The sequence below is a fragment of the Sceloporus occidentalis genome, unplaced genomic scaffold, assembly GCF_023333645.1.
Source record: "Sceloporus occidentalis isolate IW3139 unplaced genomic scaffold, rSceOcc1.0.p SCAF_2, whole genome shotgun sequence".
NCBI lineage: Eukaryota > Metazoa > Chordata > Lepidosauria > Squamata > Phrynosomatidae > Sceloporus > Sceloporus occidentalis.
In genome coordinates, this window is record NW_028316982.1 from 62,171,819 (window position 1) to 62,199,407 (window position 27,589).

At 41.2% G+C, this 27,589-nt stretch overlaps 1 protein-coding gene across 5 annotated transcripts in view; it reads right to left on the minus strand.

The window, feature by feature from the left end:
- SEMA4G (semaphorin 4G) overlaps window positions 1–26,963 on the minus strand; it is a 154,073-nt gene extending 127,110 nt beyond the window's left edge. Inside the window, exons 1-2 of one of the 5 annotated variants that reach the window (XM_089509746.1) lie at window positions 26,520–26,655; window positions 3,221–3,321 (exon numbers count right to left, since the gene is read on the minus strand). In XM_089509746.1, coding sequence (XP_089365872.1) covers window positions 3,221–3,269 — 49 coding nt within the window. In that variant the 5' untranslated portion in view covers window positions 3,270–3,321; window positions 26,520–26,655. Of the gene's footprint in view, window positions 1–725; window positions 885–3,220; window positions 3,322–26,519; window positions 26,656–26,787 lie in introns of those variants that run through there. The other 4 variants (XM_089509742.1, XM_089509741.1, XM_089509740.1 and 1 more) reach the window with 4 other exon arrangements.
- Window positions 26,964–27,589: the final 626 nt, after the last annotated feature.

The window sequence follows — 27,589 nt, forward strand, 5'->3', positions numbered from 1 at the left end:
CTAAAAAACGTATGAAATAGTAAGACTGCAATGTACTCAGACACTGTATGTCCAAGGTTAGTTTAGTCTTGTCCAATGATACTGGAAGAGATCCACCCCGAGTTTTGCAGGGAGATCCATGACTGATCACCCAATGCTTTCTCCCCTCTTTAAATATAGATGCCCATGTTCTCCCTTTTATCCCTCCAGGGTAAAAGCAGCTTTGGGAATGTGTTATATATAAGGGAACTGTGGAAGTTAAAAACTGATCTCATCACCACTGATATGATCAAATTCAGTCTTCCAAGCAAAATGAAAGTGAAGGGAGATCCAACCATAGATGTTACATGTAATTTTGCCCCAAGAGTGGGTATTGTCAACAGAAGAGTAAGATGGGCTTTAAGCTAGGAAAGCAGCATCTTGAGCAGAGAGCAAAGCTAAAACAAGGGTATCAGTACCATGAGCTCTAAGATAGCACAAACAAATATTCTTAGCACAGATCCAAAGACGAACACCCCCCCCCAACCATCTTTTAACAGCCTGACCAGAAATAGCATTTCACTGGAAATCAGCTTTAAAATGCACTGTGAATGACTAGTATGACAGAGTGTGACGAATAGTATTAGCTGAGGCACTCACACAGCAAAACCACTTGGGTAGAGAGCTTGTTAAAAAGATGGCTATTTTGATGAAAATTGATATACCCTTAATTTGTCTGTTAACAAGCAGTAAGATCTTAACCTTACCTCCTCAACTAGCAGTCATTGGTCTTCCAGGACAAGCGTGGACAGAAAGTAGACATGAATCTAACTGGTAGATTTCTGAATGACCTGCAGTATATCAGCAAGGATTTCTGGCTCGCAACAGGTTAACAAGAAATCCCCTTTTCTGACTAAATCAGACTGCTGAAATTAAGAAAATATGAAAGGACTGTGAGCTAGGTTTTGGTGCTATTAACAAATTCCCAGTGTCAATTTGTAGAGGCACCCTGGTCTTTAGTTGTGTCTCGTGTGTTTAGCCTTTATTTTGCACCTTTCTCTGTCAGATTCTAGTTAAACAAACACAAAGTAGGTCTGACTAGGCTAAAGACTGCCCATCCCTGCTGTAGGCTGACTCTTGATTTGTTTTCCTCAGAACTTTACCTACATTTTTTCTTCTCCCTGTTAAGGCTCATAAATCTCTCTGCTGTTATGCTTGATAAGGACTTCCCTTGTCTGACTGCATTTATCCTCTGAACTGTGAATGTAATCTGACATGGTAAGCATTTTTTGGTTTGTTTCTGCCATGTTATGATACATCGATACATGTTTATTAAAACAGAAAGACATACAAACACCTTAGGCTGAACAAAGTGATTCATAGTGCTCACACTGAAGAGTCTGTGTTTAACAAAGCTTCAAGAAGGGGTGGGGAATGTATGACCGTCCAGATGCTGCCAGACTACAATTCCCATGAGATCCAGCCAGCAACATCTGAAAGGGGCTGGAATTGAACAAAACATCTGGAGGGCTAAACATTCCCCCTCTTCCCTAGAAAAAAAGAAAATGAAATTAACATTTCTTGGTACTGGGCATGTAGCTTAGATATCTAGGCTCATACAGGATTCACTTCAATCCACACATGGGTGTGAATACGCATACACCTTTTGATTAAAAATAATTCTACATCACTAGTTATAAACAAGGGGAGGAGAGTTGGGTTTCTGAAAAAGCAAATAAGCTCTGAACTTTGCTAGTCTACCTGTTTAGAAAGTGATTGGCTGTAGACAGAACACCCAGCCTGTTCTGGCCTTTAAAAAAAAAACCTTATCACAAAGCAAACATTGACTAAAGTTTAACCAAAGCAGGAGGGCAGAGTCAGCACACGTTTTTTCCTGTGAGTAGTATCCAAGAGAAATGCAGACATATTTCTGCAAGGGACAAGACTGTCCAAGTACTTATCCTTCCCGATCAAGGATATACCAGAAGTACAGAGGAATCAGTGTTCTTGTAATCCTGTAACAACACCACTTGCCAAAGGACTAATTGACTTAGGATCAGTGTGTAGCTTTTTGTCTTTAAAGGCAGTCAAGCAATTGACTATTAAAACCTGGTTAATTTTTACCCAGTGTGGACACAGAGAACTGTTACCATCTCAGGAAGTTAACTCATCCTTAGCTTCATCAAAAAAATAAAACCCATTCAGTAGGAACCTTTCCTTTTAGCACCAGCAGAGGGGAGGGGAGAGGAAATTAGTGTACACTAAGTAAAGGATTAGAAGAAGACACCCAACAGCATTCAGTCAAGGGAAAAGTTCAGCTGATGATTCAGGTTATAATATATCACCCAGGGTGATGTGACGTTTAGAGCCACGGCCCACAAATTCCCCTTCTAGAGCTACAGGAAACTGTATTTATTCTGTGGGTTATATATGAGATACTAACTGGGAAGAGTTAAGGGCAGGAAATACAGTAAAATTTGTGTGCCAATTTAATCTAGCTTCACACCCTTTTCGAACTGCAATGCCATTACATCTGCAAATGTGATTGCATGTCCTGGTTCTAGTCTTAAGCAGTGAACACAGGCAAATCCACACACAAAAATTAGATCTCTGACTCTCTTCCACAACTACTTGAAATTTATTCTGCTACACTACTATTTTGCTTCTTCGGGAGAATAAATGAAAATACAAAAACAAAAACAAACACAACCACATAACACAGATTATACTCGGGACTTGATGAAAGTAATTTTACTATCTAACACTCTTTTCCTGAAAACAAAGTTGCCAACTAATTTGAACTGGACCAAACCACATGACTGTCTACTGGAATTTAACTTTCATCCAGGCAAAATGTGTGCTAGCTTGATGCCACAAACTTAAAGTATTGTTTCACTATTGATACCCAATCTCAAGCTATAACCAGAGATTGAAAAACACATTGACTACAACTCCCAGAATCCTCCAACCAAAAAGTCCAGTAGCTATAGTGGCTGCATTCAAAGATTTGTACTCAAAATGCAATTTCCCCAAGAACTGGCTATTACTAACTTATTAGTATCTTTCTTTTGTTCTTCCTCTTTTATTCTTTCTTCTTATAAGCCACTTTTGTACCTTTGCAGGAAGAACAGCATGTCAGTGCTTAAAAATAAATAAAAGAGGCGTATTGAGGAAATAGTAATAAGCACTCAGGCAGGGGGATGAAGGCCAAGATGTGAAGGGAATGTAACTGTTCTTTCCCCATGGTTCCAGTTAAAATTACCTTCTTCAGGAAGGAAGCTCCTGTTAGAAATGATCTCCCTAAAATCCATTCAATGAAGCACATGTGGCAGTAGCAGTCTTGCTTGGGAAAGTCGAAAATGCCTGAAAGTAAGGAGCACAGAGTATGGATTTCTAAAGGAAAAAGGTAAAGGCAGTCACTTGACATGAATGTCTAGTCATAACCAATTGTAGGGGGCAGTGCTCATCTCCATTACTAAGCCAAAAAACCAGCATTGTCTGAAGACTACTCCAGTGGTCATATGACTAGCATGACTCCACCGAACGCTGTTACCTTCCCGCTGACGTGGTACCTATTTATCCACTTACATTTGAATGCTTTCAAACTGCTAGGTTGGCAGAAGCTGGGACTAGCAACAGAAGCAAACCCCATCACACAGCACTCAGGTCTCGAACTGCCAACTTTCTGACCTTCCAATTGTCAGAATTGGTATCTTAACCACTAAGCCACAGCACAGATTTCTAACAGATGAATAATTCTATCCTTCCATCACACATTAATAAGTCCAACAAAGGGTTAAACTTTATGCTCCCTGCTTGCTAAGAGGCAGCAGGGTGGCATTTGAGGGCATTAACATTGCCTTTTGTACCAGTATGAAGCATCAGAGTCCAACACTGTTTTTTTCCTCATATCAGTGATCTTCAAGTTTGAGTAGAAGAAAGAACAGGAGGTGTCAAAAGGTTCCACCGGGCAGGATTCTATACATTTTTTAAAATGCAATTATAGCCTTTAAAAAGAACTGCACAATAGCAATTTCTGTGTCTCTGCCACAGGCAGCCTTCCCTGAACACTGAATTCTGATACATCTGAACAACTTTCATCCTCCAGCAAATAAGATGGCATTACAGCCTCGACTGGTGTATTACAGCTGCAATTCTCAAATGTAAAGGAAACCTTCTACTTGGAAGCAAGGCCCAGTAATTTTGATGTGTTTTCCTTCTAAGTAACAACAATTCAAAAGTGCATTGTAATTCAGGCACATATTACAAATTCATCCATGAGGATGTTACCTATTTTATCATTGCATTATTAACTCCAAGCAATTTGAGGCAGCATACACAGGATTACCCATTTATTGTCACAATAATCCTTCATGCAATATAAGTGACACCAATAAAGACAAAGATAAGAGTTATGAGCCTGGAGGGCACTGTGAGGACTAGAGTACAAAACCTAGGATCCATGAGAGTAAGAGAAATGGTACCAGAGGAGAGAAATTCTAATTTGTAAGAATCAGATTTACAGACTGATTTCTAGGCTGCCTTTTGACACTCCCTGAAGTTTTCTGGTTTGCTTTTTAAAACCATGACGACTTGAATTCATTTTTATTTAATATGTGCAAAAAAGGCAGTAACATCAATGAGCGAGGTTAGTGCTGGACTCCACAAAGAGTAGCCAGAAGCCTATGGGAATACCAGAGGGGTATATAACAACAAGATATGAGACATAAAGGGAGCACAGCAGGACGCAGGACAGTATAATAACATACATTATTTTAGATTTAAGAGGTAGAACCTGCAAGGGCACAATGACACAGTCATTAGAAAATAGGTCATATCCCCAGCAAAAGAAGCCTTCCATCTCGGCATGAGCCTAATAGTCCAAGCTATCAGGGCTTTCGGCACTGAAAATAAATGGCTACATTAATCTTTCAAAAATCATTATTTCAGGACTCATTTATATATGAAGCAGTTATCAGGAACCAACTGCAAAATTACAAGCATTATTTTTCACAATTTAAGATTGTTTCCCATATCCAACATCAGGTTATTTTATGATGGCAAATACTTATAAACAATTTGCACCAGATCTTTGAAAATGAGGTAGAAGCTGCAATAAGAGAAACTGGAAAAATCACCAGGAAAAGATGATATTCCAATTGAAGTGCTAAAGTCCACAGAGACAGTATCAACTTTAATGCTAACGAAAATAAACCAACAAGTATGGAAAACAAAACAGTGGCCAACAGACTGGAAATGTTCAATATACACCTACACACACACACACACACCCAAAAAAGGAGACAAAAAGACTGCAGCAACTATAGGACCACAGCATTAATAGCACACAAGCAAACTTCTGCTCAAACTTCTGCATTCATATTCCAATCATACATGGAGAAAGAAAGCCCAAGAGTGCGAGCAGGAATCAGGAAAGGAAAGGGCACTAGGGGCCACATTATAAACATATGATGGTTAATAGAGCACAGCAAGGAAGAAAATCAGCATGTGTTTTATAGGCCCCATTCCCATTGGCCTATAACGCAGATCAGGACGCGAATCATGGGTGCATCATTTCCATTAGAGCACGCATTCGACACGCATTGCTCCGATATCGTTCCCATTGGGATTTGAATCTGAATCAAATTATTCTGAAAAATCCGAATTTTAGGTCAATAACCCAGTTTTAAAAAATAGTGGATTTTTAGCTAATTTTCCTGTGCCTCCGGAGTCTGATTTGGGGCAAATGAATGGGAACGAAAGGGTGTCTGATTCGGGAACCTGGAGATGGGAGGAGCAGCGCTCAAGGGCCTGGCCTGGGGGTGTCACCCTCTCTGTTCTCTTTCTGCATCGCTGGTGCCATTTTCTTCCGTTCGCACAGCCTTTCCCCCGGTGGATTGGGAAGCAGGGTAAGGCGATCACGCTACACTGAGCTCCAAATGCAGTAAACACATTACTCCCCCTGCAACCTCCCCTCTGCTCCACATTCATAGACCAATGTGTGAGGAGAGCCATTGAACACCATTTTGAACTACAGTCGGCCCTTCTTATACATGGATTTTTTATACACGGATTCAAGCACACACGGTTTTGAAAATGTGCAAAAAAAGTATAAATTTCAAATATAAAACCTTGATTTTCCATTTTTTATAAGGGACACCATTTTGCTATGTCATGATATTTACTAGGACTTGAGCATACACGGATTTTGTTATCCACGGGGGATCTTGGAACCAAACCCCAACGTATAACAAGGGCCCACTGTATTATTTTTTCTTTTTTTCTTTTTTTGCCTCTGCCTGAGCAGGAGATGGGCTTTGCAGTACATGCCCTTGATCCAATTTCCCAAGCCTGGGCTTTGGATGCAGAGTCTCTCCCCACTGAAGCCCACTGCCTTCTCCCCCTTGATCCGATTTTCCAAGCCTGGGCTTTGGATGCAGAGTCTCTCCCCACTGAAGCCCTCTGCCTTCTCCCCCTTGATCCCATTTGGCAAACACACACACGTGCAAGAAGACAAACAAATGACAAACAAACATCCCTCCCTAACTGTCATCTTTCGGCCTCTGAGGAAGAGAGAAGGCTGGCCTAGTACCATCAAGGGCTGGCCTGAAGAAAGAGGCTCCTCCTTCCCTAACTGTCATCTTTCGGCCTCTGAGGGAGAGAGTAGGCTGGCCCAGTTCCATCAGGGGCTAGCCTGAAGAAGAAGAGCCCTCCCTCCGGTCCATCTGCCTTGGTCCAGGCCTCAGAGGGAGAGAAGAATGCTGGACCTGATTCCCTCCCTCCCTCACCATTCCCTTCTCCTTTTGTGTCGTGTCTTTTAGATTGTAAGCCTGTGGGCAGGGAACTGTCTGTTATCCCCTCTATTGTAAACCGCTCGGATTCCCAGTGATTGGGCGGTATATAAATAAAACCTATTATTATTATTATTATTATTATTATTATTATCCTTGAACAGATCATGCCTGAACTCTCCCTGGAAACCAAGATGATCAAATTGAGACTGTCGTAACTTGGCCTACTCATGAAAAGGCATGACTCATTAGAAAAGACAATAATGCTAGGAAAGATAGAAAGTACAGTGCGCCCGTGCCACAAGTGGATGTATTTTAAGCGGCTTCCAGCTTACGCAGAAGCCATGCAGGGAGATTAACAATGGATATGGGGCTCCTATTTCCTATGGGGCTCGAGCATAGGCAGATTTTCCCTTACGTGGGAGGATCCAGAACGCATCCCCCGTGTAAGGAGAGGGCCCACTGTAGTAAAAAGAGAGGAAGACCGCATGCCGGATGGATAGACTATCAGGTAGGTCACGAGCCTGATTTTGCAAGACCTGAGCAGAGCAGTGGAGGACAGGGAATCTTGGCGATGACTCATACATAGGGGTCACCATGAGACGAAGTCAACCCAAGGACAAATGACAACAAACAACAAATATATATTGATACATAGGTCAACAGCTTTGGGGAAATGGGGAAAGAAAAGTAGCTCATTAACACACCATTATTTCAGATTATTACAGTTTTTCAGTGAGAACCCATTTTAACACACAATATTACAAAATCCTACACTGTTCCCACATTTATAACCAAAACAGTCGGTCAAATGAAAAATCAAGGCAGCTGGAAGAGTTTAGTGGAAGAAAATTAAGTATTGTGATCAGCAGAACCTCTTTGTGTTTATCCTGAACTAGCTCATACTCATTAGAAAGCCAGAATGGCATAGAAGTTTGAGCATTAGATTATGACTCTGGAGACCAGGGTTCAATTCCTGCTTGGTCATGAAACCCACTGTTGTCCTTGGGCAAGCCTCTCATCCTCAAGAAAAGGCAATGGTAAACCTCCTCTGAACAAATCATGCCAAGAAAACCTCATGATAGGTTCACCTTAGGGCCACCATGAAGGCACACAACTCACAGTTCGTCATTACCAGTAACACATTCCCAAAAAAATCTATGTGACTGATATGTGAAATACACACAATTCTTCTACATATACTCATCTGAAAACAGGGAAGCATAATAGAGCTAAACTGCACAACATTACAAACCTGGGTTCAATGGAGAAAAGGAAATGTTTCTAGCAATGTCTCTCCTGTAATGGTCTATGTTTCACCTAAATGGGAAAATTTGATGTTCAACATTTGGAAAAAAATGATATTAAACACTGCAGAGATCCTGTTTCTGGTGGAAATATTACAACTTTCAAGGTTATAGTCCAAAATGGAACAGCTGCTAATTTTTCAGTACTTCCACATTTGTAGTTTCTTATATAAGGAAATCAGGTAATTAGCATAACGAGCAACAAGAGTCTTAAAAAAACTATTTAGCCAATTTCACTCTGTCCACATTTTTTGTAAACACTATTAAGACAACAAGATGATTTGGCTGAAATACACAATTACAAGATGTTATCTAGAACATACAGTGGACCCTTGTTATACATTGGGGTTTGGTTCCAAGATCCCCCGTGTATAACAAAATCCATGTATGCTCAAGTCTCATTAAATATAATGGCATAGCAAAATGGTGTTCCTTATAAAAAATGGAAAACCAAGGTTTGATATTTGAAATTTTTACTTTTTTTGAACATTTTCAAACCATGTATCCTTAAATCTGTGTATAAAAAATGTGTGTATAACAAGGGCTGACTGTATTGACATAAATGGTTGAATTTTATCGATAATAAAAGAAAATCCTTTCACCAAAAACATCTGGTCATAAATACATTAACTACTGCAAAGATGGCTATAGGAACTGCCAGACAAAGGGAATCCCTCTACTAAAAACAAATGTCATGCAAAAAAAGTGAGAGTGCCCAAAGCTAAAAGGCTAGATGGCAGGTAGAGACCAAAAAAGAATAAGCTACCAGAATCAAGATTATATTGGACATCAAATATTTCACTAGAAAAAATTAAAATTATAATACAGAATCTTTAAAAATTAATAATTATTAGACAACAAATTTCAGCTCTCAAATTTCAGCAAAAAACACTGAAAATAAGAAAATACAGTTGTCATTCCCTAATACTGTTTTCCTGCCTGGCAGCTCTAAATACAAATGCAACAGAGACAAAAATCCGCCCTTTGACTATATTAGTGAAACACAACAACAACTAGGCATTAACTAAAACAACTTAGTAATAAGGGTCCCTATTTAAAAAGAAATACACAAAACTTAAATCAAAATGCTTTTTCAGACGAGGACACATGGAAGTCAGAATTACCAACAGAAGTCACTCTTGAAACAGGCAAGACCAAACAAAAGAAGATGATGCACCCACAACAGCAGAGAAGTCACCTTGATCAATCTAAAAGGATCTAATTTTGACACAAGGTCATCTCATACACTACCTCACTTAACATACAACCAAGAATAAAAACAAAACATTTGGGCTCAGCATATCTTTCTGAAATGCAATGGTGACTGACACTTACTACCCAGAAGATCTGAACATAACCATGTAATTTCTTCAACATGAATTGGTCTCCCTCAATCTGCTAGATGTGTTTGGCTATAACTCCATTATCCCCAACCAGCACAAGAACAGCTGAATTTAGGATTCCCAGATGTCCCAATTTGTATGGGATGTTCCTTATTTGGAAGCTTGAAGTCTAGTCCCATATTGGGACTGTAAACGATCACCAAATCTTTTATTCCTTGACTTGGTGAGAATGGATGCAGCCATGCTTCCAACAGACCAACTCTCAAACATTTGATACTCAGGTAAATGACCTTATGTACCAAATGTTGGAGTCAACCTGCTAGGATCAGAGCCAATTTCTCCTCCCCAGCTACCAAGGCAGGGCAGCCCCAAACTGTGCCTCACCTGATATCAGTTGCTCATAGAGCCAAAAGCAGGAAGACTGTCACCAGGCATGCTCACATCAGACCAAAGCCCATCTCAGGCCATTTTTACTCCATATCAAATGCTCCAAGGTCAGTCCATTGTGAGTGTGGCTCATGTATGCTCTTCTCCAAAAATCTCCTTTTCAGACCAGTGTGTGCAAGCAAGCCAAGTAAGTATGCAAGACAGTAAATCAACCCATTAAATATTTGTTTAACTGGAAGGCATACATTTTAAATCACAGGGCAAATTTTGATCCACCAAAGTTAAAAATAAGGGCACACATCTCATTATCTAGAAGCTAGTGATGCATTACTGTAAAAGCCAATGAATAAAATAAATGACTAGAAACAACCTTTCTTCTAACTTCAAATGATAGGTTTTGGTTAGTACACTGCAAGTTATAACAATTTATCCAGCATTTCAAAAGGTCTCTATTGATATCTCTATAATATGGTAATTCAGTTAATTGATTCATCCTAAGAGGTAGCTGATTAATCAACTAAAACCTAATTAATTGACAACTCTAATTTCAAGGCAATGAGCCACCAACGCTTACTGCTATGAGCATCCTTTTCCACAGGCCTACCTGAGCTCACTGTGACCAAAGCATTCTAGAAACAAGAAAAGCAATGCTTCAAATTCTCTCTTGAAATAAGAGTTTAAAAGGCACCCTTCTGACTCTGGAATATTGCACTCTCCTTGTGACAGGAGCACATGAAAGCTCTCTGCACAGAAGCTGAGGCAAAGGCTTGTCGCATAAGGGCAAACTGTTTCAGTGGAAGACCTCTTTGCCCTTGTCATCCCCACACAGCAACACATCTGTGGCACTGTAAAATTCAAGCCACAGGAGACTTTGCTATTGCAACACTTCAAGCAGCAAGCCTACCTTGAAGTTCACAACATTTCAGAAGAGGCAGCAAGTCTGACAATTCTTTTCATCACTAGCAAGTTATAACACAACTGCAATAATGAGCGAACAGTACCTTAAGTTTGAACAGCCATGGCTTCTGTTCAAAACACTTTGCTCACACATATCATCTCCCCACTTCCCAGTGAGAAGTGGATGAAGGTGGCTTTATTCTATCAAAGGCAGCTTCACATCCCTATGGTTAAAGCCATTTTCCAACACCTGTCCAACTGAAGGCAGATACAAAACACCCACAGTGCCTTTTCTGCGTATATTAATTATTGTGAAGTTTCAAGTTCCACTCCTGGAACACATTCATGAAAAACTGAGAGCACTTTACATCTCTGAAAATACAGGAAGGAAGGAAGGAAGGAAGGAAGGAAGAAGATCTATTTGGAGAGAGCTGCAGTGGTGACCCAAGCATTCCTGCTGCTTCAGTTGGGAAGAGAAGCACCACTGTGGCTCCTCATTATTTCTGCTACCACCCCATTCCTCTCCTTCTCCCCCTCCCCATATACCCATCACTTCTGCCCCCTCTTCATCTCTTCCCAGCTGTTGCTTGTCTCTCTTCAATAAAGTGACTTATTGACCAGTGCTGCTGCTTTACATAGAAGGTATGTGAGCTTGTGAGCAATGATATCCATTTTCCAAAAGCAAACAAACAAACAAACAACCTGGAAATTTTTCCAGTACTCTGAGTAATTGTAGGATAATTTATGTTTACTAACGGCTTTAATATAATAATAATAATTATTATTATTATTATTTGTGTTTCCCCGCCTCTCCCAGTGGATCGAAGCGGGGTTACAGACTACTAAAAACGATACGGGGCGGATCGTATGGGGAGATGCAGTCCCTCAAGTAACTCAGGCCCAGCCATGTAGGGCTTTATAGGTGATAACCAACACCTTGTACTGTGCCCGGAAGCAAATGGGAAGCCAATGAAGATCTTTTAAGATAGGTGTTGTATGGTCAAAGCTAGATGCACCGGTGACCAATCTGGCTGCATATTTTGAACTAACTGAAGCTTCCGGACTTAGTACAAGGGTAGCTCCATGTAGAGCGCATTACAGAAATCTAGACGAGAGGTTACCAGGGCGTGTACCACTGTTTCAAGGTCCCTTTGGCCCAGGTAGAGTCGCAGTTGGCATATCAACCGAAGTTGATAGCAAGCACTTCTGGTCGTTGCATCTACTTGAGATGTCAACTGCAGGGACGAGTCCAGATATATATATATAATATACACACACACATACACACACACACAGGCTATATACTAATCTAGCTAGTGAATAGTTCAGATAAAAAATCTTTCTCTCTCTCAGTCTTAGAGGAAAACAGTGGCAAAATTCCTCTGAATAAAACCGGCCATGAAAACGCTAGGATTGGGTTACTGTCAGTTGAACTTGATTTGAAGGTCTATAAAAACAAGTAACTGTAGTACCTTCAGTTTTATTCACCCACTCACCACTACTATCAGTTCCATTTCAAGTTGAGGAAAATATGAATTCAGTACAAGTAGTCGAGTATGTGAACACAGACAACTTATCACAATTTGTCTTGACTACTGTGGCTGTTTGAGAATCAAGACATTTCATGAAACAGAAACAAGTTTAGCACTGCATTCATTTATTTGTCTATTTTCCTCTGAGCATTAGGGTTTATCAATGTTTGTCTCCTTAGAAGAATAACTAGAAATTCATCTCCTAACTTAGCCAATCTAACATGACTGACTGCGGTACAACAGCCCAGAAAACTAAGGACAACATTTTCACAGAAAAATACAGAGCTGCACCTTATATCTCTGTGAGCAATTAAGTGCCAGTGGCTACTGTGGTAAAAAGCCAGGGTGCTGAACAAGGAAGGCATGGAGTTTGAATGAGCTAGGCAACAGCCAGGTGATGCATGGACAGAAACTGAACCATTAGCAGAAAAGACTACGGCCCGATACAGACGAGCAAAAAGCGCCGTCCTGGGGCTGATTTAAGGGCTCAGGAGAGAGGAGCGTCCCCACGCTCCTGAGCCCTACCAGGCTCTCCTGGCACCATTTTGGTGTGTGCGCCTTCAGACAGTGTGTGCAATGACAACATGCATTGTGCGCCACGTCCAAATGGCATGGAGCACAATGGACATCACTGTGCCGCTCCAGGGTGCTAATGGCGCCTTGGCAGCAGCAGAAAAAGGAGCCTTGTCGGTTGCCACAAAAACCATGTGGGGAATAAAGGGGCGGCCTCTGTCCACCCCTTCCCCCCCCCCCCCCGTCTGTTTTACAATAGATGTTTGTCAGCTCAGAAATATCTCATCCTTTAAAAGTTGGATAGTGACAATCTTAACACGTTATATTACCAATTTGTCAGCATGTCAGTCCTTACTATGGACTGTCAATTCTCAACATGACCATTATAAAACTCAGGATGCACAGAGAAAATGCCACATAATACTTTAGCTAACACTATTATTTGAAACTTTAATATCACTTCAGTTATACTGCATCTGAAAAAGTGGATTAATATTGTATATTTTAATATATAAAATAAAAGCAAGTTAGTCTTACACCGTGTTGCCACATTCTTTCTGTTCTCCCTCTTTTCTACACAAGTGTAACACTCTGAAAAGTCCTCTTTGGGGTTTTAGGTTGCCTTCTCCATAACAGGTACCTTCCAAATGCATATATACCTCACAACCCAGTTGCTAGCTGGTTCAAACCCTTGGACCAACATATCTGGAAAGTGCATTAAGGAAGACTGCCCTAATAAAGGTTTTACCTAAGGACCTGCGCAATTACATTTTTCACTGATCTGCTCCACCATTCCTCTTTTCCTAATCCTTGAGAATATATATGCTGTTCACTCACCCTTCATGGATTGTTCCAGAGTATGGATTGTTCCACAAATACTGAAAAATTGAAAAATTCCTGAAAAGGCCCTCAAAGACTTTTAACTTCTTAAAGGCCTCATTCCCACTACATAATAAATCGGTTTCAAACCAATCTGAATTGGTTTAAATAGCCCTTGTTTGCACTTGCACAAAACTTCTGGCGTGATTTGGCGAGGGAGGGGCACAGCGCTAAAACTATTTAAATTTGTTTTTCTGGGCCCGTGGGATTTACTGCTTCTTTTGAAATGAATCAATTCAGCACAAGTGTGAACACACTGTCTATTTGATTTGGTTCATGTGGCACAGTCACCCCTGTGAGGCGACTCCAAGTTGAATCGATCAATTGCTGAATGTGAACATGAAGTGGATTAAATTGAAATGGATAGTTTTGATCACAGCTCGAATACTGTGAACGTCTATTCGGCACTAAATAGCTTCATCGATTAGACTCAAAAAACGATTTATTTTGAAGTGAGAATGAGGTCATAGTAACTAAAATATATTGTATGTCACACCAAAACAGGTATATCATTCCCACACTCAATATTGCTTCTGATATGTAACGCAACCACACCTTCATTACAAAAAAAGGTGGTCATTCCTTAGGGGTAACTTGATACTTTTAATTTTTAGGCATAGGTGCATGTAGGCTTGCCATATCCCGCCTGGGGGCGGGACTTTCCCGGTTTGGGGCGGGTCCACACGGTCCCGCCCCGGTTTGGCCCCGCCCCCGGGATTGCCCCCACCCCCAGATGAGATATGGCAAGCTAAGGGAGGCTTTCCCTTGCAGCTTGGGCCAAGGCCTGCAGGGAAAGCCTCCCTGAAGGGGAGGAGTCCCTCCCTGTTTGGGCTCCACCCCCACCGAGGGCGGGGCCCAAGCTGAGAGGGAAAGCCTCCCTGAAGGGGAAGAGTCTGTCCCGCTTGGGCCCCGCCCCCGCCAAGGGCGGAGCCCAGGCCCAGAGAGAAAGCCTCCCTGAAGGGGAGGAGTCCGTCCCGCTTGGGCCCCGCCCCCGCCAAGGGCGGAGCCCAGGCCCAGAGAGAAAGCCTCCCTGAAGGGGAGGAGTCCGTCCCGCTTGGGCCCCGCCCCCGCCAAGGGCGGAGCCCAGGCCCAGAGAGAAAGCCTCCCTGAAGGGGAGGAGTCCCTCCCCGCTTGGGCCCCGCCCCCGCCAAGGACGGAGCCCAGGCCCAGAGGGAAAGCCTCCCTGAAGGGGAGGAGTCCCTCCTTGCTTGGGCTCCGCCCCCGCCGAGGGCGGTGCCCAGGCCCAGAGGGAAAGCCTCGGTGGCTCCTATTCAAATGTAGGACACAAAAAAAATGTGTCCTACATTTGAAAATTTTGTCCTACATTTGTCCCGGTTTGGAGGTCCTGATGAATGGCAACCCTAGGTGCATGAAAGGGATGGAGGTGAGAGCCTCCAAGGGAGCAGCACAATTGAAAATTCCTGGTGCTCTGGTGTCTAGGTAGCTATCTCCCTCCACTTAGGAGGGAAAGCCTTGGAGACAGTTGTCGTATTGACTTCCAGTAACATTAACACATCTGAGCCATCCTTATGTTCTTCCTGGAGTGGAGGCACAGTTGATTGTGATGAGGCAGTTCTTTTCAAGGGCTGCACTAATACTGGGGAATACCTTGGCCTATGAAATGCATGTAGGCCCCTGTTCTGGCTGTCTTTCAGTGGTTGGCAAAGATATTTATATTCTCACAGGCTTCTGTCTGCTTATTTGTTTTGTTTAAATGTTGTTTATGGTCTTTCTATGCTTCTGTAGTTTTACTGCACATTTTATTGAAGGTATCGTTTTATACTGTGCTATGGTTTTAAGCTTCTATGAGCTGCTGTGAGTGGTATGTGGGCACTGGAAAGGGAGAATATAAATTTCTATATCAAAAAGATATTTGGGCCCAAGTGTCAGTCTGTTTCAACAAAATATTGGGAGGCATTTTATAAATCCAAAGCAGAACTAGTAAAGGTGGAGTGGAGCTTTCTCTCACGGCTTGGTGCAGTTTCTCCAATTCAAGAAAAAAGAAAAATCTACACTTGTAAATCAAATTGTGCTCCATTTGACTCACACTACCGAGATTCACACTAGAACAAAGCTGCAATACTATGCTGAAAGGTCACTTGCTCTTAATTGCTGAATTTGATACTTTCATTACAAAATTATTTAGGTGGACAGTACACACTCATTCTGCACGCACATGTACCTGTGTGCCTTCATTTCTTACTATCATGGAAATTTATACAATTATTCTTAAAATGGATTGCTTTTACACAACTTCAGCTTGAAAAGATCTCTTCCCACTCTAATGAAATTCCTGTCATTTACATTGCTTAAAACAGGGCCATGCAATCTTTTTTTTTTTTTTCTTCAAAAGAGTTCACAGAGAAATCAGTTGGGACCTGGATGTCAATGATGGAGTGAGTATGATAAATGGTGCTTGTCCCTTGCTCCCTCACTCTCAGGCACTTCTTTCCTCCCTCTTATAAGAAAAAGTGGACAAGACTCCTGCAAGGCTTAAAAAACTGCTAAGGGCTGCACGTGGATCATGGTTTATTCACACTGCAGTGTAAAGTGAATCCAGGTCATTGCAATCAAATTTTGACAGATCAGTCACACTCATAATCACTCCATGCACTGAATAAATTACCATTTATGAATAATTTCCATGCACAGGTTGAGCTTCACTTATCCAAAATCCTTGTAACCAGAAGTGTTTTGGTGTTTGTTTGTTTGTTTTTAATATCTGTTTGCATATATATACACATAATGAGATATCTTGGAAATGGAATCCAAGACTAAACACAAAATTCATTTACCAGTATGTTTCCTATACAACTGATACACATAGCCTAACGGGAATTTTATACAATATTAGAAACAAGTTTATGCATGAAACAAAGTTTATGTACACTGAGCCATCAGAAAGCAAAGGTGTCACTATCTCAGCCAAAAGTATTGGTTTTAGGAGTATTTCATAATTCTGGATAAGGGAGACTCAACCTGTGGTTATTAACTAGCAGTAACTGACAGGATTTATTCCATTTAAGTACGCAATGTGTGATCCTCCATTTGTTGACTCTCCAGTTGATGGAGTTCAGCTCCCATTATATATAGGCATTGCTGGCTAGCGCTAATGGGAATTGATGTCTAACAATTAATGGAGAGCCATGTGCTTCCCAGCCAAGGTTCTCCATGACGATATACAGCAGGAAAACACGCTAAACAGAAAAAACAAGTGGTCCCAAAGCTCAAAGGAAAAAAAAAAAGGGGGGGGGGAGAACAGTTTGAACAAGGTTAAGATGCCATGATAGGTTTGTCTTAGGTTGGAAACAACTTGAAAGCACACAAGAACTACTACAAAGATGCCTGTAATAAAACTAGAAAGCTGGCAAACAGATTTGCAAATGCATTTGCAAGGTATGAAGGACCTATCTAGGCAATAAGAAATATTCAAATTCATCTGCAGTATTATGCTAGTGCCAGCATAGCACAGTACTTCATAAACAGAATAAGCTATGCCATTACAACTTTAAAAATTACTGCTGATACTCCAAAGACATAACGTATCACCACTGATAATACTGTATTAATAAGAAGAATTTATATTCCAAAATCCTTAATGCTTTAGCCTTCATTTATACTTTTAATAACTTTTATTAAAGATATTAACCATAAAAATGCAATTGACTATTAAAGTACTTTATAAATATTATCTTATAATCTATACAACTATTGTGTACATTTGGACATTATTATGCCCATCTTGCAGACAAGGAGCTTGAATCAGAAAGAGTGGCTTGCCTCATGCTAACCAATAAGTGTATAATAGAAAAATGTCTGGAATTTCAAATATGGGTTTCTGAAATAATAACACCGCAGCTGAGGGAAGAGGAGGGGGATTTTTCAATTTATTTATTTTTAAAAATGAGTTAGAATTGGCTTCACACTCTGTTACTCTAGATTCGAAGCACATCAAGGAAAGAACACAGCCAAATTAGGTATTTTGCTGCTTTTCTCTTTCCTTTTTATACAAGGGAAAATATACAAACCAGTGAAGGCAAGTTGTCTCATTATCTGTAACGTCAAAGGCATTCAAGCTTCACACATCCTCATCTGTCATACAACAGCAGTGATTAGCAAGAGGTAAACTGCACTTCCCAGTAAAAATATAAGCTTTTCACCATTACAGCGGACTCTTGTTATACGCTGGGGTTTGGTTCCAAGTTCCCCCATGTACAACAAAATCCGTGGATGCTCAATTCCCATTAAATATAATGACATAGCAAAATGGTGTCCCTTATAAAAAATGGAAAATCAAGGTTTGATATTTGAAATTTATACTTTTTTTTAACATTTTCAAACCGTGTATGCTTGAATCCGTGTATAACAAATCCGTGTATAAGAAGGGCCGACTGTACTAACTTGGAATACAATTAGCTAAATCCAACTAGAGCACACCCATTGGATGAAGCAGTGGCATCCTTACAGTTGGTGTCATTCAGTGCGGTAACTCATGGTGTCACCCCCACACACACACTGATCTCCTCCCATTTCACATCATACAGATCCTTAGCAATGTTTTTTTGTACTCATGTTATTCGTCAATCATAATTCCCATATATACCTTTGAATGTCATTCTAATAGCTGTGACATAAACAACTAGGAAAATTAAAATTATACCTTCAAGTTACAATATCGTATGAACAACCTAAATGTGTTTACCTATACATTGTGAAAATTGAGTTAAACTGTGATTTTTAAAAGAATTTAAAAAAATATTTTTTAAAAAATAAAATATTTGAAATTTGACATTTTAATTCTAAATAATTCTGGGGCGTCTCCTTTCTCCTACCACTGACCTTCCCCCCACTCCCACCATCTCTTAAAGCACTTTAAAGGGAAGCAGATGAATGCCATGGCCTGTTTCTGCCAAAAGGTAGGTGTTTAAGAAGCAGTGGTGTCACCACCACCCCTTTTAGGGTGTCACCTGGTGCACTCCACACATCCCGCACACCCCTAGTGATGCCGCTGGAATGAAGGTGCCCTCTTAAGGCAACCCTTACATAAGTTATACTGATTTAAGGAGTTTCTTCTAACAGCTGTTTTTAGTCCAGTGTTTATTGAAGGAGTGGGAAAAGTGCAGCCTTTTTGCGCCCCTGAGCAACTCTAGATGCTCTGAACTGCCCTTTTTCTAGCCTCCAAAAGAATGAATTTCTCTTCTTAGAAGGCTCTAGAAGAGGCAGATCACATTTTGAATAGGTTACAGATCCTTCTGGAACTGTTTAAACATCAAATAATACCAAATTTTAAAAGGAGGCATAGACGTCTGGCCCCTTACTTTAGGTTGGTGGTTTTGGGGGGAAACCTAGTAGCTTTTATGGCCCACAGAGTGTCCCCAAGGTAAAAAGCTGGCCCAGAGTTATCACACCTGGTCTAACAGTGCAACAGAGAAACAACTGCTGCACATTTTCAATAATTATTTATTATGTTATTGGTTAATTAATTAATTGATAATTATTATGGTATTTGTTTCAATGTTATTTCAATAGTTATTTATTATGCTATAAGTAAACTGTCTGTAAAACCCACCAATATCAGCAGAATTTAGACAGAGGTATAGTAAACCTAAGTGTGATTCGAGGTAGGGGGAATTACAAAAACCCAGAATATTTATAAATCACCTTCAGGTCCCAACAAGAAGCCTTCAAGCAGCATACAAAACCAAACCATTAAAACCAAATTCATCAATAAACTGCAATGAAAACAGCACTACAGTATTTTAAAATTAAAAGGGCAAAATCAAAACCTTCCATTTGAAATTAAAACAGACTAAAATCTATATGAAAGGCTAATTTTTTTACAGTCTACCTGAGCAGGGGTACAACAATGCCTTTCTCTTCTGGGAGGTAATTCCACAGTCAAAGTTCCATTGGAAAGACCCTGTTCCACTTTCCCACCAACCCAGCTTCTTTTGGTGGTGGTACATAAAACAGGAACTGAGAAAAAATAATTGTGTATAAGTTAACAAGGTTCTCATGGACAGAGGCAGGTTTCCAGGTATACTGCCCCTAAGCTATTCAGAGCTTGGTCAGTATGCATCAGCATCTTGAAGCAGATCCAGAGATAAAATCAAAGCCGGTGCAACTGATAAAACCTGTATTATATGATCTGTGAAACACATACAAGAAAACAATTTAGCTGCAGTATCTGAACAGTATTAATCTTCAGTTGCAGTATGCAGAGCTGAGGTGGGGGAATGAAGAATAGATGTATGATAAAAAGGGTAAAGCAATACAACAATCTCAAATGTGTTAACATATGTTTTAAGCAACTGAGAACTAGTTGGTCTCCTTAGCTATTGCAGGAAGAGTTAATGGTCTTAAATTACAGGAAGATGGATTCAGGTTAAATATCACAAAGAAACAGAATAATTGACGGGCAGTTGGACAAAACAGCCACCTGAGTTGTTTTATCTATTCATTAGAGGTTTTCTAAACACAGGTTAGACAAACCTCTGTTATGTGTCAGTATCCTTTAGGCATTATTGGCCTCCTTCAAAAACCTAAAGACAGGATGTTGTTGGGTTTTTTAAGACCTACCTTCCAAAGTTACAGTACTTCAAACAGTCATTTTTAAGAGACAAACTAGACCAGGGACAAACTAGATGAGATGACAAAGATTCCTAATTGGACTTTCCATCTCTGTTTTGGCAAATATCAGTCACGAGGAGCTTTATCTATATGGAGACTAAGGAATGAGGAAAAGAAGGGTTTGTCTCTATTACTTATACCATTTTATCAATTAAAACAGCTATTCAAAGGGTGTCCATTGTCCTAACAATAACAAATTATTGGCACGTACCAACAGTACTTAAAAGTCTAATGACCATACAGGCACTCTTCTTCTCCATATTGTTTTTATTTGCCTTCAGATCTGCTTCAACATATGACAACTCTATGAATGAGAGACCTTCACAATCCCTGGTCATCTGCAGCCTACTCAGGTCTTGAAAGTTCAGGGCCATAGCTTTCTTTATGGAGCCAATTCATCCATCATGTGTTTATGTTATTTTTCTATTGCTTTCCATTTTAGCAAGCATTACAATATTGTCCTTTTATGTCATCTCATGATATATCTAAAGTACAATAGCATATATTTATTCCTTTTAGTTTCTAGGAAAAGTGCATGCTTGATTTGCTTTTGGACCTATTTGTTTGTCTTTTTGGCAGTCCATGATATCTGTAGAACTCTCACCAAGCACATTTCAAATGAACTGATTATCTTCCTGTCAGCTTTCTTAATTATTTAATTGTCCTGCTTTCACAATCATTCATAGAAAGCAGAAACCTTATGACATGGATTATTCTGATTTTGATATTTGAACAATACATGTAGTTTCTTTATAGAGGTTCTTCCAAATATCTTGACTACAGTCTCCATTTTTATTTATGACTGAGCCAGAAAACTATTTCAATGTCTTTATCATCCACTTATGTACATAATTTTGATCATTACCTTTGTTTTCTTAATATTTAACTGTAACCTTCCTTTTGCACATTCTTTCTTACCCTTAATCAGTAACTGTTCCAAGTCTTTGCTGTTTTCTGCTACCAATATGGTGTCATCTGCATATCTTAAACTGTTGATGTTCCTTCCCCTAATTTTCACACATCCTTCCTCTGAGTGCTGGTTTACATATGCCGGGATCTGCATATTAATTAAACGGATAGGATAATAAAATGAAGCCTTGTCTGATCTGCTTGGCAGATGGAAGCCATTTCTTTCTCCATACTGTGTCCTGACAGTGATCTCCTGTCCTGAGTATAAATTACAAATCAGGGTAATCAAATGTTATGGCACACGGATTTATTTGTCAACCATAGTTTTTCATGATTTACACAATTAAAGGCTTTGCTATAATCTATAAAATATATTCTCTTCTGAAAGGCTTTGGTGTGTTCCATGAATCAATGTATGTTTGTAACATGATATCTAGTGCCTCTTCCTTTTCCAGCTTGGAAAACTGGCATTTCTCACTCCTTCTATGATAAATCTTTGTTGTAAAATCTTAAGCATAACTTTGTTTGTACAGGGGATCAGTACAATGGGTCCAGTGATTACTTTCTTCATTGGTATCCTCTTTCACGGGGACTGGAACGCATACTGAGAGTGTCCATTGTGGGCCATCGTTTCATTTCTCATATCTGTAGTAGATTTTTGTTAGAAATTGGATGGGTTCTGTCTTCATTGCTTGAAACGGTTCTATTGGTATGTCATGTGTTCCTGGTAATTTATGGCAGGATACAGACTGCCCAAAAAGGGCGGTCTCCCACCGCCCTGGTTTGCTCCGCGAGGGAGCCGCAGCGGACAAACCACGCAGCTCCATCGCGGAACAAAAAGAACCCGCAAAAAGCGGGTTCTTCTTGTGGCACCTTTGTGATGCTGCAATGTGCCAATGGCGCACTTGCATCAAAATGGTGGCACCCATGTGTACAGGGCACCGCCATTTTGAACCCCCCCATCACGTGCTAGGGGTGAGACCAATATGGACAGTGCGCCCTCGGCCAACCGCTTGCATGTGACGGGGCGCCCTGTCGGGAGGTATGTACAGCGCCTATGTCTCCCCAGTGCTTTAAGAGCACCTTCCACTTCACATTATAAGATTGTGAATTCATCATCAAAAGGTTCTTTCTTGAAAGAATCTGTCTTCCTTTCATTTCTCTTATATAGTTCTTCATTGCATTGCTTCAAATGTACTTTTGTCTCATTGTGTTTCCTATCAATAACACTATAATCCTATGGATGTTGGAATCATACTTGGGGCTTAATCCCAGGTGATTGCACCCACAGTCTTTAGTTCTCTCCTCTCTCATATTTTCTCTTTATTTCTTGGTTCTGTGCAGAAAGTTTATTTATACAATCTTTCTATCTCAATCTAGTACTAGAGATCTCACAGTACAGTACAACTGATAAAAAATAATTTAAAACAACTAGAAACAATTCAGCACTGTAAAACAGAAGACCAAAATATACAACCCAACAAGTCAAATCCTGGTCCCCAGAAGCTTGCGTAAAGGACTAGGTTTTAACGGTATCAAAATGAAGCCAAAGTCTACATCTCCTAAAGGTAAGGCATTCCACAACCGGGGCACCAAATCAAAAAAGGCCCAGAGAAGTTTATTTGCAATATTTAATAAGGACTACATGAGCTGTTTTCTGTCTCTGCACCAGTCTAGCCATCCTAGAGCAGTGCTACTGAAAGCAGTGGTTCATGACACATTGCTCATCCATGAGCCATCAGCTCCCAGTCCCTGGAGAGGAAAGACAAAAAAACAATTGTTGCCAACAGGAACAAATATTGGAGGGAAGAAATGGCCAGTCCTCGAAATTGGATAGTTTGAGATCCAATGCCCTAGAACACAAGGAGGAAGGCATCCTTAGCATTTAAAACTAGTGCCAACATTTCTTAAAATGAGCAAATGTCACAACCATCCATATCTGTATTGTGTGTGTGAGAGAGAGAAATGTTGTTACATCACAACTCTGAGGACATGACAGGGAAACCACTAGTTCAAGTATCCAACCAGCTACCAGGAGGTCCAGTCATTCTATCTAAGCTTCAGCCTCCCTACTTCTGTGACCTAGAGGTAATACTAGCCTACTTCACAGCATTGAGTTTTTTTGGGGGGAGGGAGGGTCTGGGAGTATCCTGTGGGAGTTCAAAAGGGTTTGAGGTCTGCATTCTCCACCACTGTCCTGCAGAAATATTGAAAGTCAGTTTGAGTCTACTGTATTTATTTTATAGGATTTATATTCTGCCTTTCTCCCAAAATGGGATACAAGGCAGCTCTTCTTCACAGTTAACCTCAGAACACCATCACCTATTCAAAATGGGGCAAGGATAGAAGTATGTAAAGATTCTTATAAGTCATACCTTGCTACCAAATGATATTGTCATTTCACCACAGACTGCATTCAACTGTTAATTTACAGGAAGATACAACACACAGAGTATCCTAAAGATTGCATTAATGCCAGCAGCAAAGCACATATTTGCAGAGCTACTATGACATTCCCAGTGCATTACTCCTAAGTAAGGTATAGTGACTTACATAGCTATTCTTTCCAGAGCTCAAAGTAGGTGGGCACCAATTATTTTGAGTGCTTTTGGTGGTTCTTACGACAATCTGCCTGCCAAAAGTCACTAAGTAAATCACACACCATTACGAGAATCCATTACACTTCCAAAAGGTAAAGATTCAGACAGATTTGTAGAGCAAAAGATAATGCAGCAAAAGAACTCCTCTGTGCATTTTTCAAGTTGCAAGGACAAAAAGATGCTACAGTGAGGTGTTCCTACCCTTTTCCAGAGTAATGAAATAGGACAGAGGGAGGAAGAAATCCACTGCATCCAAAATTTCAACAGAGAGAAAAAGAACATGCAGCAGACCTATAAAACTGGGGTGTATTTAGCAACGCACATGGCAAAGAAATAAGCATAAAGGCATTCTCTGAAGATGCCAGCCACAGATGCTGGTGAAACATCAGGAATAAACACTTCTAGAACATGGCCATATAGCCCGAAAAACCCACAAAAAACAATAAGCAAAAACAAAAAGCATAAAGTTTAATTCCCAGTTTAACACTTCAGTTCTAGACAGCCTTTATTTAAAAAGATGGGGATGAAAAGAATCAGCACCTATATAGGCATAAACAGCCCTCCATACAGTTGGCCACAACATATTAGCATACTCTTTTTTCCCCCTCAACTTCCAGAAGAACATGCAGCAAATCAGGGATTTATAAATCTGGGATGTATTCAGCAATGCACAGGACAAAGAAATAAATGTAAAGTTTAATTCCCAGTTTAACACACTGGTTCTAGACAGCCTGTATTTAAAAAGATGGAGTAGAAAGGAATCAGGACCTATTTAGGCATAAAACAGCCCTCCACACAATTGGCCAACAACAGGTTATCTTAATCAGTAATACTCTTATTTTTTCTCAACTTCCAGGAAAAAAAATCTGCACTTTATCTTGAAGTGCTTCTTTGCCTGCCAAGCTTTATGCCAGGTGAAAGCACTCTGCCGATCTGAAATTCTGGTTCACTGCTCTTTCCTCTGGAAAAAAATGCAGTATTATTTGGGTTAAGAAAACAAGCCACCTTTGAAAGCTAGCTGATAAAAAGAAATGTCCTGCCAGGTCATTTGAACAAACTAAATCCTCTGGGGTCCTGGATCAAAAAGAAAGCTACAGATTAATAGGTGTCAGTGAAAAGAAACTGGATCCACAAGGCTGCAATTCTATCAATGTTTTATGTAGGAATCAGCGTCAGATTTATGCATAAACTAAGAGAACTGCACTCTGGGGCTTCAGATTATGAGAGTTGTCGAATGCTATGGGATCTCAAACTTCACACAGTTTAGAGCTTCAGTATGTCTTCATCCAAGAAGCTTATCCCAACTTTTGGGTAGACATGCATAAAATTGTGATGCAGAAGATTGGATTTCTACAACACTAAAACCCATTTAGGGTCACAGGAATAACTGTGAAGGTTGTTTCATTATCAGCCTTTAGTTTATAGTATACTATGTACACCCAGAACAGCTGGTCCTACTCTTGAAGTATCTGACAGCTATCGATTTATCAATGTGTTCCCAACCACATAATCATACAATCATAGTTGGAAGAGACCACAAGGGCCACCCAGTCCAACCCCATTCTGCCATGCAGGAATACACAATCAAAGCACCCCCGACAGATGGCCATCTAGCCTCTGTTTAAAGACCTCCAACGAAGGAGACTCCCAGGTCTCTCCAGTCCTCAGTTTTGTTTCTGGGTTTCAGAAACAAAGTACAGTACGTTCTGCCTTTTCACCTCCCAATGCGGCACTCCATTTCTCCAGCTGTCCTTCACACAAAAACTTTAATTCCTTGCCATGACACAAAGAGCTTCCCATGGTTTGCCAGATGTTATTCTGGCTCCCAGGCTTCCTCCTTCTGTCACCTTACCCTATACTACCCAAGGGCCTGTTGGGTTCCTCCAAGTCATTATTTATTTATTTATTTATTTATTTATGGCAACCCTTATGTGAACCTATCATAGAGTTGGAAGAGACTGCAAGGGCCATCCAGTCCAACCTCCTGCCATGCAGGAACTCACAATCAAAGCACTGCCTGACAGATGGCCGTCCAGCTTGTTTAAAGACCTCCAAGGAAGGAGGCTCCACCACTTTCGGAGGGAGTGTGTTCCACTGTCAAGTGGCTCTTACTGTCAAGAGCTGTTATTGTGGGGAGTTTTCTTAGCAAGTTTTTTCAGAGGGGGTTTGCCATTGCCATCCTCTGTGGCTGAGAGAGTGTGACTTGCCCAGGGGCACCGGTGGGTTTTTAAGTGGGGAACTGAATCTTGGTCTCCAGAATTGTAGTGCAACGCTCAAACTCTCTAGGACACCAAACTGGGACCCACATCCTGCCCCACAGACTTTTCTCCCAAGGTCACTCCCCATGTTTCTCTAGGCCTGAATCCTAATGCCACTCTCTCACTCAATTATATACCAGTGTGGGTGGCTGTGTTGTGTGTTCCCTGAGACTTATGGCAGCCCTAAGGTGAACCAATCATGGGGTTTTCTTGGCAAGGTTTGTTCAGAGGGGCTTTTGACTTTGCTTCCCCCTGAGGAGGCTGAGAGAGTGTGACTGGCCCCCAAGGTTACCCAATGGGTTTCCACAACGGAATGGGGATTTGAACCCTGGTCTCCATACTCATTCAGATGAGCCTTTGCCTTCCCCTGAGAGAGTGTGACCTGCCCCCAAGGTCACCCATAGGGTTCCCAGAGCCAAGTAGTGATTTGAGTCCTAGTCCAACACTCAAAGTACTACAACCCACTGACTCTCAGGTTAAGGCATCTTGGCATCCCTTCCATACTATCATCATACCTCAGCACTGAGGAAGGAAGGAGACAGAGCCCCATCTCTTGCTCCCTGGGGAATTCGAACCCAGAACCAAAACTGCAGCACCATAGACACTCCCCTCCCTCCCTCCCTCCTAGGCTTTTAACCCTTTCCTTTCCCCAGCATAACGCCCCTTATTATAACCTCCCCCTCCCCTCTGAAAAAATAACCGCCTCCTGCCCACGTGACCAGTGCCCCCCATTTGCATCCCAAGCCCTCGCACATCTGCAGGTGTAAAAAAACACCCCCCTACCTTCAAATGGGACGCTCCGCTACGCATTCACCGCCCCACGCTCTGGGAGATCCCAATACACCGAACGGGGGGGGGGGCTGTGGAAGGCCAATAGTGCTCCCCTCAAGATAAGAGATACACGCTTCTCTCACATGAGAGGGCAGCTCTCCCTCTCTCAACCTGCGCTCCCTTCTGCCGCCTCTCTCTGTCTCTCTCTCTCTGCCTTCTTCTACGCCGAAGCCGCAGCTTGATAATGATTGACTGAGGAACCCGCGCAGCCCCTCGCGGGCGACACCTAGCGGCCGCCCTCGACACTGGCGCGAAGAAAGGAGGCGGTTGGCCAGGGCGCGTCCTCCTTTTTCAGGACGCGTCCTCCATTTCGGCCTCCTCTAGCCTTTTTTAAATTTATATGTCCTACATTTTAAGGTGCCTTCGGCCCTCAGGGTGGTTAGGCACGTCCTCCTTTTCCAGGACACCCTCCTCCATTTCAGCCTTCTGTCCAGGAGGGATTCCAAAATGTCCTCCATTTTGAGCAGGATTCAGAAGCAATGGCTTTATATCACAATTGTTAAGTCGTGTCCTACATTTTTAATGCCCTACATTGGTGGGTGCCTTTCGCCCTCAAAGTGGCCAGGCTAGTCCTCCTTTTTCAGGACACGTCCTCCATTTCAGTTTTTTGTCCAGCAGAGATTCCAAAATGTCCTCCATTTTGAGCAGGACGAAAAAGCACGGATTTATATTTATATTAAATGCTTTTAGGTTTTATTTGGACATACCCTCCATTTTTTCTCAAATGTCCTACATTTTGCCCTCAGGATGGCCA